This window comes from Anser anser (genome assembly GCF_964211835.1).
Source record: "Anser anser genome assembly, chromosome: 19".
NCBI lineage: Eukaryota > Metazoa > Chordata > Aves > Anseriformes > Anatidae > Anser > Anser anser.
This window is the reverse complement of record NC_139740.1, coordinates 11,210,490-11,224,792: the sequence shown is the minus strand read 5'-3', so window position 1 is coordinate 11,224,792 and position 14,303 is coordinate 11,210,490. Positions and strand designations below refer to the sequence as shown.

General features: G+C 43.1%; 2 protein-coding genes across 2 annotated transcripts in view; one reads left to right on the top strand and one right to left on the bottom strand.

Moving 5' to 3' along the window:
* ATAD5 (ATPase family AAA domain containing 5) overlaps nucleotides 1-1,681 on the bottom strand; it is a 20,307-nt gene extending 18,626 nt beyond the window's left edge. The window contains exon 1 of the mRNA XM_083805320.1: nucleotides 593-1,681. The gene's annotated coding sequence lies outside the window, so the exon portion shown is untranslated. The remainder of the gene's footprint in view (nucleotides 1-592) is intronic.
* CRLF3 (cytokine receptor like factor 3) overlaps nucleotides 1-14,303 on the top strand; it is a 14,654-nt gene extending 351 nt beyond the window's left edge. The window contains exons 2-8 of the mRNA XM_083805430.1: nucleotides 1,750-1,957; nucleotides 4,032-4,119; nucleotides 4,586-4,763; nucleotides 6,249-6,471; nucleotides 7,167-7,299; nucleotides 10,748-10,860; nucleotides 11,165-14,303. Of these exons, the coding sequence (XP_083661556.1) occupies nucleotides 1,750-1,957; nucleotides 4,032-4,119; nucleotides 4,586-4,763; nucleotides 6,249-6,471; nucleotides 7,167-7,299; nucleotides 10,748-10,860; nucleotides 11,165-11,418 (1,197 nt within the window). The 3' untranslated portion in view covers nucleotides 11,419-14,303. The remainder of the gene's footprint in view (nucleotides 1-1,749; nucleotides 1,958-4,031; nucleotides 4,120-4,585; nucleotides 4,764-6,248; nucleotides 6,472-7,166; nucleotides 7,300-10,747; nucleotides 10,861-11,164) is intronic.

The window sequence follows — 14,303 nt, the reverse complement described above, 5'->3', positions numbered from 1 at the left end:
CTGCGGAGCCCCCTCGGGCACCGCGGGGCCCTGCCGGCAGCGCCCCGCTGAGGGAGCCGAGGGGTAACGGGACGGGACGGGGGAACGGGACGGGGGAACGGGGCGCTCCCGCCGTGACCGGGCGCTGCTCTGGAGCCGGGCCCAGCACGCGGAAAGCCGCTGGAAATCCGCCGGGTGGGTGCCCGGTGCCCGGGGCGGGGGCAGGCGCCGTGCCCTGTTAGCTGCTCTCAGAGCCGCTGTGCTGGGAGCTCCTCAGCGAGACGGGCTGCGTGTGCCCGGGCTGTCTGCGTGTGCCCGGGCTGTCCGTGCCTGTCCGTAGCCCAGGCGCTGCAGTCTCAGGGTGTCGCCTGCTAACCCCACACGTACCGACACCAAACCTGTTTGCCTTGCTGCAGTGGCTGCGGCCTCCCGTCTGCGTCTGTTTCTGCTCTCTCTCACCATGCCCACAGAGAACCAGCCACGCGACGCCCACGCAAGGGTTCCCCCAGTCCCGAAGCGCTGAGTGCCTGAGGCTGGGGCTCAGGTAGCAGAAGTTTCGTTGCTTGGGGACCGGTGGGCCCAGGTGATAGGAAAAGCACTTCGGGTCACCTACACTGTGTCCTCTCCTTTCGGACCGATAGGACGCGATTTCCCAGAGCTTTGTTTCGCTGCATGTTCAGGACCTTGTATTTCCTCCCCTGCTCAGCCCCGAGCCTTGTTCGATTTGAATCCGCACGTAATGGAGGTAGCGGGCTTAGAGAAGTGGCTGCTCGGCCTTCCTCCACCCCACCCCTGCACAAAGCCGAACACTTCCTTTTTTCTGAAGCATTGAAATAGCAAGAGAAGGGAAACCGAGCTGTGCGGCAGCTGTAGAGGTTCATGAATATTACTTGAAGAGGAAATTTGTTTTACCTAACCAGAGAACTTCCTGTGTTGGTTGTCTGTAGTTCTAAAGATCTAGAAATTACGTGTAAGGCAGCATGCATGTTGCAGCGTTTCCTCATGTGTGTAACTTAAACATCTTCTATGAACAACTTTTGTGCCTCTGACTTTTGCAGCGTTAGTTCAAGGGTTTTCAAATGCATTTTCTTCCTTAGAGGTCAGATTCAGTGAGTGCCAGTATTTTATGAACACTGGTAGAACCTTCTGTGGCCTGGCTCCTCCAGAATCCGATGAGATTTGCTGTTCACCCCATGCCGTAACCCTGAGCACAGACAAATTCAAAAGTGGCTGTTTGGAAAAGACTGAAAAAAAGCAGCTTTAGTAGGATCTTAAAAATCTAGTGAAGGGATGTAGTCTGGAAAAGGGGTTTTTATATAGACTTCTGAAAGTCTGCTGTCTTGTCTTTCCACTGAGGATTGCCTGTGTATGATGGCAGAGTGGTGTTTGAATAGGATCCAAACAGTTGTGAGGGGTGGCAGGGCAGGAGGACCTACAAAGCATTCTGACTTTTCTGACAAGAAAAATTCTTCAGTTGAAGTACAAGTAACCCAATTTGTATTCAGCTCAAGCCTCAGAAGTGATCTTGATTTGCTGAGCTAATCTGCCCTTCCCCTGGTCCAAGCTAGTTTCTTTGCCTCCTTCCCTGCTGTAGGTGTACTCTAAACGACTACACTAGCTTGTTTGTTAGCTGCCTGTGGTCTTTTTTTAAAGCTGACTTCACATGCAGCTCTTCACCTGCAGGTGCAGATGAGGTGGTTCAGAACAATAAAAGACGTGCTTGGTCGTTGCCTTTATCCTGAATCCTTCTTTCCTGTCACCTGAATTTAGATCAGAGAAAGTGCAACGCTGACCAGAGATGTACTTGAGCAACATTTTAATGATTTAAAAGGGACCCTAAAGAAGCTGTTGGATGAGCGACTGATGTCACTGCTGCAGGAAGTGGATGCTATAGAACAAGAGAGCATCAAACCGCTGGATGAATGCCAGAAGCTAATAGAGCACGGAGTCAGCACTGCTGATGATCTGCTCCAGGAAGGTAAGGCAGGACCCCATACTCAGCCTTAGTTCTGCCTTCCAGCGTGTCTCTTTTCAAAGTCTTTTCTCAAGTGCTCCTGTTAGGAGCGGCATATTTGGCTCATTTTGGACTCCTCTCAAATGAAGCATTAAGAAGAGATGAAAAGTTGGGTAGACTGAGGAGCTGATCAATTTTACCTTGTGCTTTAATATTTCACTCCAATCCTAGGATGTACGTGTGTCAGTGTAGCCCTCTCTTAAGGACTGGGAGTATCTGCTTTTGGAAATATGCCTTGCTGCAGGGGTGTCCTGCACTCCACCACTCTAGAATGAGTTTATCAGGCTACTTTGAAATAAAATACATCTCGGGTACCGTGATAACAAAATGTCTCTGGTCTTACTAAGTTAGCAACTGAGTCCAGTAGAATTTCTGGTGTGAATAAGCCTTAATGTCTGTCCTCTGTAAGGATGAACTTCATCTGTTGTGGACCAATAGTTCTCATTACAGGATAAAATCATTTAAAATTTGAATGTATCTGTCTTGAAAAGTGACATACTGTGCAGACCGAGAGAGCAAACATTTGTCCTAACATTTTGGACTCGCAGAAAGTTACTTGCAGCTTAATGGAATAGCAACTGAAATAAGCACTGTTTTTTCCCTTTAAGTGTGATCACATTCCCAGTAGGGGGGAACGTGAGGAATGGACTGGCCGCTGTGTGGAAAAGGCTTCTCCAAAAGATTTGACAAAAATAGGTACATGGAGTAGCACTCTCAGTGCCTGTCAGCAGTTAGACGAGATGTTCTTTGAAAGCCCCTTCCAACCTGAACTAATATATTCTCTTCTAAGTTTGTACCCTACTGATGCTAAATACCTAGACAGAAAGGAATGTCACTCTTGACTGTTTTCCCCACGCTGGAGAACCTACTGGGAGCATGTCTGAGCCATGACTATGTTGGCAGTTTCCTTGCATTGTTCTCATGTCTCAACTTTAACTTTCTTTCAACATGATCTCAGTTCTGTGAACTAAAGGGTATTGAGCAGCCTCCCTTGGGTAGGAAATGTACCAGCTTGCACTCAGCTGTGAGCTTAGTGCTTAAAAACGTGCTGGTTTGGTACCACTGTGCCTCCTGCTCACAGGAATAGCGACAATATTTAAGGATTAATTTATTGGTTTATTTCTAGCACCACAACCCTGGGACAGTTGGTAATCACCTTGTTTTTATTTTACATCTCAAGCTACTGAATCACAGGGTGGTGACAAAGATCGCCTGTGTTCTCTACAAGTTTCTGTCAGATCTCCTGAGGATCTGACTAGCTGCGCATTTCCCATCCCACGGGTCGCTGTTCTCTCAGCACACGCACACAGGCACTGCTCAGTCGTGTCGTTAAAGTGAGCCGGGATTGCATGAGTCAGAGAGGAGTTAAGCCTCCATGCTTATTAAATTTATTGTTGCCAATTATGACGTATGCTTTTCATTAGAGATTTGTAATGTTTGTAATTCTCCATTTGGAAAAGAACTGAGCTTGCTTATGTTGTAAATTACCATAAAGTCATCAGATAGATGGAGCATACATCCCTGTAAGCTGAAGTGCGGGACACGACTTTATATGGAAAGCTTATGAAAAGATTTCTGTTTATCTCCAGGCTTTAATTCATGGATTATTTCATTGATTATGACAATACTGACTATTTATATTGTAGCAAACAGAGCAATGGTTGAAATCATTTTTTGCTTTTAAGCTTCTGCTTTTTGATTTTCTGCTCAGTGAAGGTGCTTTGCTTTTTTCTTACTTTAAAGCAGATGGAGAAAAGGATTTCTGGCATCCAACCCCAGTTCTGCTACTGCTTGAGACCTGAGGCAAATTATTACATGCTATGGATATGTCTACGGGAAGTCTGAGAGCTTCAGAAGTTGCTAGATAGGCTTTATGTTGTTAACTATAATTTTATTTTCTAGCTAAGAGTCGAGCAAAAGTGCTGAGAATGCTTCATGTTTAATTGGCTGTTCGTGTCAGAACTGGTTATTCTTTGAAGCAAAGAATGCCTTACTTGGACATTTTCTCATTAGTAATATTTCTACCATTTGATTCCAGGAGAGAGTGCAGTCCGTGGAGATGTGGGACAACAGAATGAAAAACTTTGCAACTTTACAAAAAAAGCTTTACATATTCAGCTAGATAGGTAAGATACCGTCACACTGAGGTGGTCAGAGGCAGTGGCACATGTGCTGCTCCTCTGTGGGGATCTTTTCTCCTTTGAAACAGAAGTCCTGTCTTCCATTCCTTTAAGAGATTTATCTGAGCTGTTACTCTCCTGGTTGTTTCATAGGCTTTTTTGGGGTTTGGCAGTCGTAGAATGGAGTAGTTTTCAACCTGCATATGTTCTGTAGAAATACCGGCTGTTTATTTGTCAATGGTGAAACTCCTCCCTGTGGAACAGCCTGTGTTACAGAGTATTTACTGAGAAACAGACAGTTTGGTTAGGGCTGAAACGCTGGGTGTTTTCTGAGCCTTTTAAGTTTGAAATGCACGTGCCAATTTCTGCAGCTGTTCGCTCTTTGCAAAGTTTGTACAGATTCAAGTGTATGGGCAAAACATGAATTTGTAGAGGCTGGCCCCTTTCATTACAGCAAACTTTCCTTTCTCAGCTTACCAGAAGTGCCCTCCTTGGTTGATGTGCCTTGTTTATCTGCCCAGCTGGATGACTGCCTTCTTACCATACTGAAAAATGAAATATTCAGACATGGAACTGTAGCATCTCGCCCACCTGTACAGTTAGAGGAATTTGTTGAGAAGCCTGGAGGTATTTTAGTCCGATGGTGTAAGGTAGGTAACATATCCTGGCTGAAAATCATTCAGACTTTGGCTTTCTTGAAAGAAATTGAAAAAGCTCCTTTCATTCTGGATTCTCTGCTGCCTTCAAGGAATAGTGCACTCCAGTGTGTTGTTAGAAACTTCAGAAGAGATTTTTATGGTAATGGCCTCATTTAAAGGCAAGGTAATCTGGTGGTGTTGTGGTTGGTGCTGAGGCTTGTGTCTGCCTGATGGTGACACTTCTGCCTCAGACTCTTGCTGCGTGCCCTGCCTCCATGTGCAGGCAGAAGGGGCCAATGCACGAGTGCACCTCTGCCGTGCAGTCTCCTTCCCTGTCTGTGGAAAAGTCGGGAGGAACAGCTGGAACCACTGCCGCCCGTCCTCCCCACGCTTAAACAAGTGCCAGACGCTGGACAAGCAGGCAGTGCCTCCTCCACCTACTCTTCCCACTAAACAAATAGCAGAGAGTAATCCACCTGTGCTGCTGTTGTACAAACAAGACCAAAGATTCCTGTGTGTTTGACAGATGTGATTCACACGAAGCCATTTGTGCTGTGGAATCGTGCGCTGCTTTTGTATGGCAGCAACAGCTAAGTGCTATTGTGGAGACTGAACCTCATTGCTGGGGTGATGCTTTGGTTTGGTTTGAAGACACTTTAGCAGACCCAGGATTATCATCCAGAGGTGGCTGAACCTGTTCTGTTAGGCTTCTACACCTAAACACATTTCTGTTCTTAGGGAAATAGAGTGGATAGAAAGAGAAAATACTTTAATATTGGCATTAGCTACTCAAGTAGTCTCTCTTTGATACAGGAACTATTTTTGAGTAAACCATTGCTATGTTCTGATGTGGTTTAGTCATTGTTGGACAGCTCTACGCTCCTTGGCAGCATGAAACAAACTTTTGTTTTTCTAGCAGCAGGCAGCCATTCGTCACCTTACCTTGTAAAGTATGTAGATTCAGAGTGTGAAAGCATAGGCGCTATTGTAACATGTAGTCTGATTTTTCTGTGTTATAAGGAGTTCCTGAATTTGGTCATGTTTGAGTGATAGTGGAGCTTTTGTGGGGGAAAAAAAACCACTCTTTTGACTTAGAGATATCAAAGAATTGGAAGTTGTTCCCTGGAACAGTTTATGAAGGATAACTGTGAACTCTTCTTGCTGTTAAAAGTTGGCACTGAATTTTGTCTCCAAATTTGTCTTCAGCTTTTGCTTAAGGATCTTGTTATGTCTCTGCTAGACTGATAAGCTCTGCGTTAAGTGTTTCTTCTGTAGCTACTTCTAAGCTGTGATCAAATTCTTTTTTTATTAGTTGTTTTGGAGACTGATTTTATTTTCTATAAGGCATGCTTTCTGCTCTTTAATACCTTGTGACCCTGAATTGCCTCTGCTGACAGCCTGCAATACGACCCTAATGTGTGCCGCTTCAGAGGTGGAAGGCAAAAAAGAGCAGGGTCACACGTTAATTACATATTAATGTAATACATGTTTCTCTAGGTGGACGATGACTTCGTACCACAAGATTACAGACTGCAATATCGTAAGAGCACTGCCAGTCACTTTGAAGATGTGTATGTTGGCTCAGAGACAGAGTTCATAGTGCTGCATATTGATCCTAATGTCGATTACCAGTTCAGAGTCTGTGCCCGAGGAGATGGACGGCAAGAGTGGAGTCCGTGGAGTGTTCCTCAGATCGGCCGCACCACGCTAGTGCCCCATGGTACTGTTTCCTTGCTGTTCGTCTTCATCTTAATTCCCTGTCATCAGTGCAGTGCTCCTGAAGGTCCATAGCTGAATGGATCTGCTTTTTGTGCAGTGGTGGGGTTTCCTTACCTATGGTATAGGTGTGATGTATGATGAACTATCTGTTCTTTCATCCTAGAAGTTCTTCGCTGAACTTGGATTTCAGCTTGGTAGCACGAGAGGCAGTGAGCTGTTCCAGCAGGCAGCTTAGTGCTTAGCCTTGGAAACCATCTCTGAGACAGTGCTTGCAGGCCAGAAGTCAAGATTTTTCCCCCTTGTCTCTCAACCCTACCTAAAAAAATTTTGATGACCTGCAGTCACATGACAAGTTATCTTGTATTGAGAGAGAAAACTTCAGTTTCATCTTCACTTTCAATTTTGTAAATGCAGTGGGTCACAAAAGTTTTCTTTTGCCTGCGAGAGGACTTCACAGGGATTGCAGCATAGAGTAAACTTCTGGCGAACCCTGTGAGCTGGGGAATATATTATGTGATTGTAAAGGATTTGAAAGAGAAATCTCTCCATCAGAAGAAGGCAAAACCAGCCCCTGTTCTTTACATAGCTTAAGCTTCATATGAGGTAAACTGAGTGGACGTTGCCACTGACTTTATTTTGCACAGACCGTAACTAGTCTAATTGAAGTTCATGCTTCTATTTTTTTTTTCTTTGAAGAATGGACAACTGGTTTGGAGGGTTATAGCTTGAGCAGTCGAAGAAACATAGCACTTCGAAATGATTCTCAGTCATGCGGTGTGCTCTACTCCAAAGCTCCTACTTATTTCTGTGGGCAAACGTTAACATTCAGGCAAGTACTTTCTGGATAGCTTTTGTCTGGTGCATCCACTGTGAACCAAAATTCCTTCTCTTGTCTGTTATATCTTAATTGTATGTAAACCCAAGTCATGATACATGTTTGAATTCTGTATTAGCTCAGACCTAATTAAGGTAGCATGTCTGTGTGAAGTCTGAACTTCTTTCTCATTACTTCTGCTTCCCAGCTCTAGAAGAACACCTGATGTTTTTGTAGGACCTGCACCTATCTAGAACAGACTAGAGTGAACTCCTGAGGGAAGGTGAAATATGGCCCATGGTGAGCAAATCTGTGGAACACTGAGCTTTCTGTTGTTTTGTAGCATCTCTTACTGGCTGGCCAGAAGTCAGTGGAGACTTTCCATCAAGTCTTTTTAGCTTTGGGCCAGTGGGTTCTTTTCTTCCCAGACTATCCACATTTTGATGACTTTGGATGGGAAAACACATGTTTTTTCAGGACAGATAAGGTTGACAGTCTGGCACCAGTGTCTTTAACCTCTGAGAAAATTGTTGCTCAGCAGACTCCTGGCATTAGAAGGTCTTGATTGGAAAAGATATCTTGTGAAATTCAAGCTTTTCATTTGATACAGAATGTAATTAAAAACTTTGGCAGCTCTGCTGCCTGTAGTCATTTTCCCGAGATGACACTGTTTAACTGGGTGTGAGGAACTTATGGGTTTGTCAGCTGTAGTTACAGACCTCAGAGACTCTGAAGCTTTATTCCATCTTTCTTTTGGTTAAATAAAACTACTTGCTGTACAGTAGGCAACCCCCAAAGACAATTTAAGGGCACTGTGCATGATACTTTTTGTAACATGGTGTGTCATTTCTCCCTTCCTGATAAATTATCTTGACTTGAGATGGTTGTAGCATGAGGATGTATTCAGTTGCCCTGTCTGGGATAGGATAAAAAGACCCAAAGCTTTCATTTGAAATCTGTTGCTAGATATAACATCTTTTGGCTCAGAAGTGCCTGTGAAATTAAAGGCAGAACTTTGAGGTTTCCCTTGGTTCTGTTTCAGACCAACATCCTTTTATCTTTTTCTATTGGTAACACATGAAAATCTTTACAGTTTAGTAATGTGGACTTCTCTCCAAGATGAGATTATTTCAGGATGGCAGAGCAGTAACAAGCACGTGTCCTTGAGAACTGTAATGACATGAATGTTAAGATTGAAGACAGCGTCACAAATGGTTGTGTTCCTTTTCCAAGGTTTGAGAGTAGCTTCCTGTTTCAGTGTGTGTAAGATTTTGCTGAGCTGTGAGATGTAATATTTGGTGCTTGGTTTCTCCATCTGTTGAAACAAAAGTATATTCACAAGGGGATAAGTGGGTTTTAGAGCAAACCAAGTAAGCGAGGTTCACGTTACAGATGTTTGTGAAGCAGCTTTGTATTCTTCCAGTGCATTCAGGACACAGGAATATCTCATCAGTGAAAAGTGAAGCTGTAATAAATGCAATGCTTTGTATCTGTTTTTAAAAGATAGACTGCTTTAGTTATCCTCTGAGGTAAGGCATTTGGACAAGTTGGAGGAAAAGAGCATTGCTTTAAGTCAAGACTCATCCTGTTTCTCTGCAGCCTTCAGGGAGCTGCCCTTGGGAAGGTGACGTTTCTCCCCAGGGACCAGCTCTGCAGCTGTCTCTGACGTTTCCGCTTGCAGTAGGGAGCCACAGCCAGTCTGGGCAGGGTGCTGGTTTGAGGACATCCAGCAGAGGCAGTGTGAAGATCGGACTGACTGTCAGGAGCCCACCACAACTCTACTTACAGCTATTAAAAGGAAGCGTGTGTGATCACCCATAGATTTACTTCTCTGTGCTCTGAGACAAATGGAAACTGGTGGTGGTTGAACTGTTTCAGTGCGCATATGCAGTGACTGGGACAAAGTCATTTGCTCTGCAGCACTGGAAGCAGCGAGAAGGGATTTGAATGGTGTTCCACTGAGCATTGTTCCTAGCACATAACCAAATTTTAAGTCCTTAGAGGTTATAAAGGCTGGAAAACTTTGTTAATATGGTAGGAAAAATCGGTCCAGTAAAGCAAAGCTTAGGAGATTGTGTAGTGATGCTCTGTACTGTTCTTGAGCTGGCTATTTATCTATCACTGAAAAAACAAAACCAGGTAAGGAGGGAATGGTGATCTATGCCATATCCTGGCCTCCTTTCCCATGAGAGGGAGGGAAGGCCACTGGAGAACTGTTGGTTGGCCCTTGTCTTGAGCAGTCGTGTTGTGCTTCCTCTTTATGGTGTAAGGAAGGTCTGGGTCTTTCCTGCTTGGTGCTAGCTCTCTAGGGGTTAAGGATGGCGGTGTAGTGATGCTGGAAAGCCTGGATGTGATGAATACAGAAGTGCATGATGCGAAACATGGCCTCAGCCTGGATTCACTGAGAGAGCTGAACCTAAATAGTTCAGTTGGTCCTAGACTGGCTCCTGTGTAAACGATCCCAGTCTGGGGGCACCATTGCTCCTACCTCACAGTACTTGCTGTCCTGCTGCTTGTGATATTTTTTTTTCTTCCTGCTGCTGCTGATCCAGGTTACTTTCACAGTACTCTGCAGAAAAGGGTGTACAAAAATGAGTAAGTGTGGGTGCAGATTGATAGGACAGAATTCTTACTTTTTAATGGGTCTCTATGCTTTTTTGTTGTCATTTGTGGGTTGGAAGTAAGTGTTTGTACTGACAGAAATCTTAAGAAAAGCTCCCTTAACTAGGGATGGAATGAATTAACATTACCTTGTGCACAAAGGCTTTGCCTTTCAGATAGCTGTTTATAAAACTTCACCAGTAACTCAGAGTTTAAAATCTAGATTAGGGTACCAAAATTAATTCAAATTCTCATTTAAAGTTGTTTTGGGAAAGCATTGTGGATCATTTTCAAATTAAAATTTCTTGGATATTTCAACTTTTTAATTTTGTTTTGCTTTACAGCACAAGGCTCTTGCTATCTTAGTGATATTCCCAGGAGACTGAAAAAGCTAACAGAGTGCAGCAGTAAAACATGGTTCCAATTTTATCTTCCCTGTTTGTCTTGACAGAGTTAACTCATTGTGTGCCAGTCTACTGCCCAGTTTAATTTTCAGTTCTTAAAAGCTTTTGCTTGGGGTTTTCTGTTGTTTGACAACAACTAAGGATCAGTGCTTCTCTCTCTCTTAAACTGTAAAGAAAATAACCATTGCTTTACTTCCTAGAAAAGACCAGCTGAGTTTCCTGAGTCACTCAGTCTCTCCCAAAACTATGGTTTAGCATCTTTCAGAAAAGGCAGTGTACATGAGAAAAGACCCAAATACAGAAGCACCCTTGCTCAGCGGCAAGAGCCCAATGAATTTGGTGAAAGCCCTGGAGCACAGTGCAGAAGTTTTATATGACAGGATTTCATTGTTACTGGGGATTTCATTGTATGCTTTTGTGTAAAGATCCAGGGTTTGACCTGACTTTTTGCTTGGTAGAATTGAAACTGTGGGACAGCCAGACAGACGAGACAGCCTAGGAGTGTGTGTGGAGCAGCAGAATGGCTACGATTCTTTGCAGCGGGACAAGGCTGTGTGTATTAGCACAAACGGTGAGTCAGTCACATAACTGAAGAATGTGATTTTTTTTCCCCAAATACCGCAGTCCCTAGTCCTTTTTATCCCTGGATAATACACAAGCAACTTCACCCACATTGTGTGTACTCTGCTCATGCAGTTATCATCTTCGGTGAGATCATGATCTCCTGCATGCAGTTACTGCAACCTGTTTGATGTGACAAAAAGCAATGTGACAGGATTGCCTTTCATTTCTACTTGCCTGCAAACCACAGACAGTATTGCATGTTGGTACATACAGAAGATGAGAAATAATGTTTGATACCTTGACTGTTTCAGGGGCAGTATTTGTAAATGGGAAAGAGATGACAAACCAACTGCCTGCTGTTACTTCTGGATCAACTGTGACATTTGACATGGAAGTTGTGCAGTTAGGACCTTCCAGCAATGAGGGAGGAAACTTCAAGCTTAGAGTAACCATTAGCTCTAACAACAGGGAAGTGGTCTTTGACTGGGTACTGGATCAATGCTGTGTCTCTTTGTATTTCGGATGTTCATTTTCATACCCAGGCTGGAAAGTTCTGGTGTTTTAGCAGCTTGTGTGAGTGAAGGGATTCTTGTTCTTGCTATACTGTGTAATGTTAAAACCTGGATTTCCAGCTGTTTGATATCAACAATCTTTTTACTACTTGAACTCCACTATATTGTACTTCTTACTGGATTCATTTCAAAAAAGTAGTTGTGAAACATTGGATTTTTTACTCTGGAAAAAGCTAAATAGGCATTGATGTAGACATTAATTTAAGCAAGTCCATAAGACTTTACCCTTTTTTTTTTCTCCTCCAGACTTGATTTTTGTCAGTATTTTGTTGTACTCTAGTCTCAGGGTACGCTTATTGTATGAAATTAACTTCGCTTAATGCTGCTGTTCCGTGAAATAAGCCTATAAACTTTAGGGGGTTGGAGGTAATGGACCAAAGCTTTATTTATACCACTCATAAAAAGAGCAAAGTATTTAGAGCAGTGATGCATTGCTATGCTTTCTTGTACACAATGCTGCCTTAATAACATGAATGGGTAGTGGGTTCTGCATGCAACCACAGTTTCTTCTATGCACGGTACTGTTCATTTGCCCCAAAACAAGGATGTCTGAGCCATGGTGTTTGTTCAGATATGTACCTAGACTGTTAAGTGACTCGGTTTAATGTAAGTGCCTTACTTCCATGTATTTCTTGAACTGTTTTCTGTATTGTTACTTGGAATACATTTTCTAGAGTAGTTGCAGGGTGGTGCTTACATCCTCAACTTAATACTGACACTTGTTTCACATTAGACAAATGCCTACAGTCGGACAGTTATCCTTCTCTGGTCTGAATGTCTTTTCTAGTTATATTTTACTTTGTAGCTGATGTCAGAGCAAGTCTGGGTGGTGTAGTGCTCAAGTATGACATGCAGATGGCAGCCATGATTCCTCACAGAGCCCCCTTAAGATGCAGAGGCAACTTTCTGCTGTCCCAGCAACAGTAACAGTGAGATGCTGTTCTTCTGCATGGGACTCCTAGAAATCCCAGCTGTCTGCTTGCACTATTGCACGGGAATGCAAAGCCTCCCCACGTGCTGCTACAGGCACTAGAACCAGCTGAGGCCACACGTGGTGGCGTGTTGTCCGAGCAAGCTGGGACTGCAGCTGGAGGTGTAGGTCAGGAAGTAATGAAGAAGGGCTTAAGGCGGACACCGCTGGCACAGATTTAATCTGTGCCAGTTAAAGTGGAGCAGAGGGTGGTGCTACATTAGCTCTCTCCTCACTGTAGTAGGATGGGATAAAAAATGACTGTGCATTAATGTAAAATTCACATAAAGTTACCAGTATTCCCCTTAATAGGCAAATAAGATTCATAATAAGCTTGTCAGATAGACTACTCCTGGTCAAAAGATGAAAGTGCAGTACTACTGCATTTAAAGAGTACTTTGAAGTAAAGCTCACTGAGGACCTTAAAAAAAGGCTTTCCTTACATCAAGTTCAATTAAAAAAATATACATTTTAACATGTTAGAGGGGCAAGTTGTTTTTTTAGTAAAACCTAGACAATCATCCTGCCCTTTTTTATCAGTTTCAACATCCTGTACTGTCCCTTTATGCTAGCATAAGAAGTTCAATTACATTGTATTAATACCCCCCATATTCGAGGTGTCAGTACAAAAATAGTAGTTGTCCTGCCTGCATTTTGCCCCAAACATTGGTAGTAGGGGTACATGAATTTCAGAAAAGAATGACAGCTGATCTTATTACCATTTACAAGAAAAAAATGAGAAGTTTCAGAGGGATTGAAAGAACATATAGAATTAATTAGAATTTACTATAAAACATGAAGCAAGGATGACTGGACACCCGCAGGTTTATTGTTCTTCTGTGCTAGCAAGGAAACAGTTACAGTTAAACTGAGAATGCTGCAGCTGTTTCACTTTTAGCATATCCTATACATCCAGTGTTCCTTTGAATTATTGTGATGAGTATTGTCAAAATTGTGCTGTATCCCAGCTGCCACATCTTAAATATGGTTCTTTTGCTATAGCTGTGAAAGTCGAGTAGATGATCAAACCATATCAGTTGTGTCTAGGGGATCAGGCTGTCATTCCAGCCAGCAGCCAACTTGAATCTTGCTCCAATTAGTAGTGCTGGTAATTTTACTAGTAAGACTTCAGGTGTCAGGTACTAGTTGTAACTCAGTACTTTTACTATATGGAAATTAAAATAGTGAATATCTACATTTCTGAGGAATAAGCAGCTCAGGTACCTTTTCACCTGCTTTCAGAGGGTCTAGTCAGACTTGATTCTGCAGGATATTTACCAGCATAATAGATCGTGAAATTTAAGTCTCGAATTCAGGTACTTCCAGAGATGGTAATGCCTTGTCAGTTTGTTCAGAATATACACAGAAAGCAGCTTAAGATGACTGTGAAGGGCTCCCCAGGAGGCCCCTACTGTTCCCCTTGAGAGCTGAGGATGACAATAGACTAAACGGTTCTTCTCACTTAAGTTTTTAAGCTGCATCTTGAACAGGGCCAGCTTGCCAATTTTGTATTTTTAACTGAACATAAGACTAGCTGCCCAGATCACAAATTAGGTACTGTACAACCACCTCTTAAGAGCGGCACATCTCAAACCTGGGAGGGGTGAAGAATCTCAGGGCAAGACCTGAGTAAGAAAATAACAAGGTATCCAAAGAACCAATATAGGCTTGGATTAAAAAAAGGGTTAAGTTCTTTCACAGCAGTGTTCAGCTAGATAGAAGACTTGGCACATCCTTTACAGTTTTTCACCTCTAGCTATTGGAGCCTTGCAAGGCTTTAAGAGTGTTAACTGCCTATGAAAGCCTGAAAGTTGTTTTCTGAAGCTAGTACATTCTCTTACCTCAAAACTAAGACATTTGTGTCAAGTGAAATTTGAATTTTTTAATAAAGTTTTATCCCACAGCTGT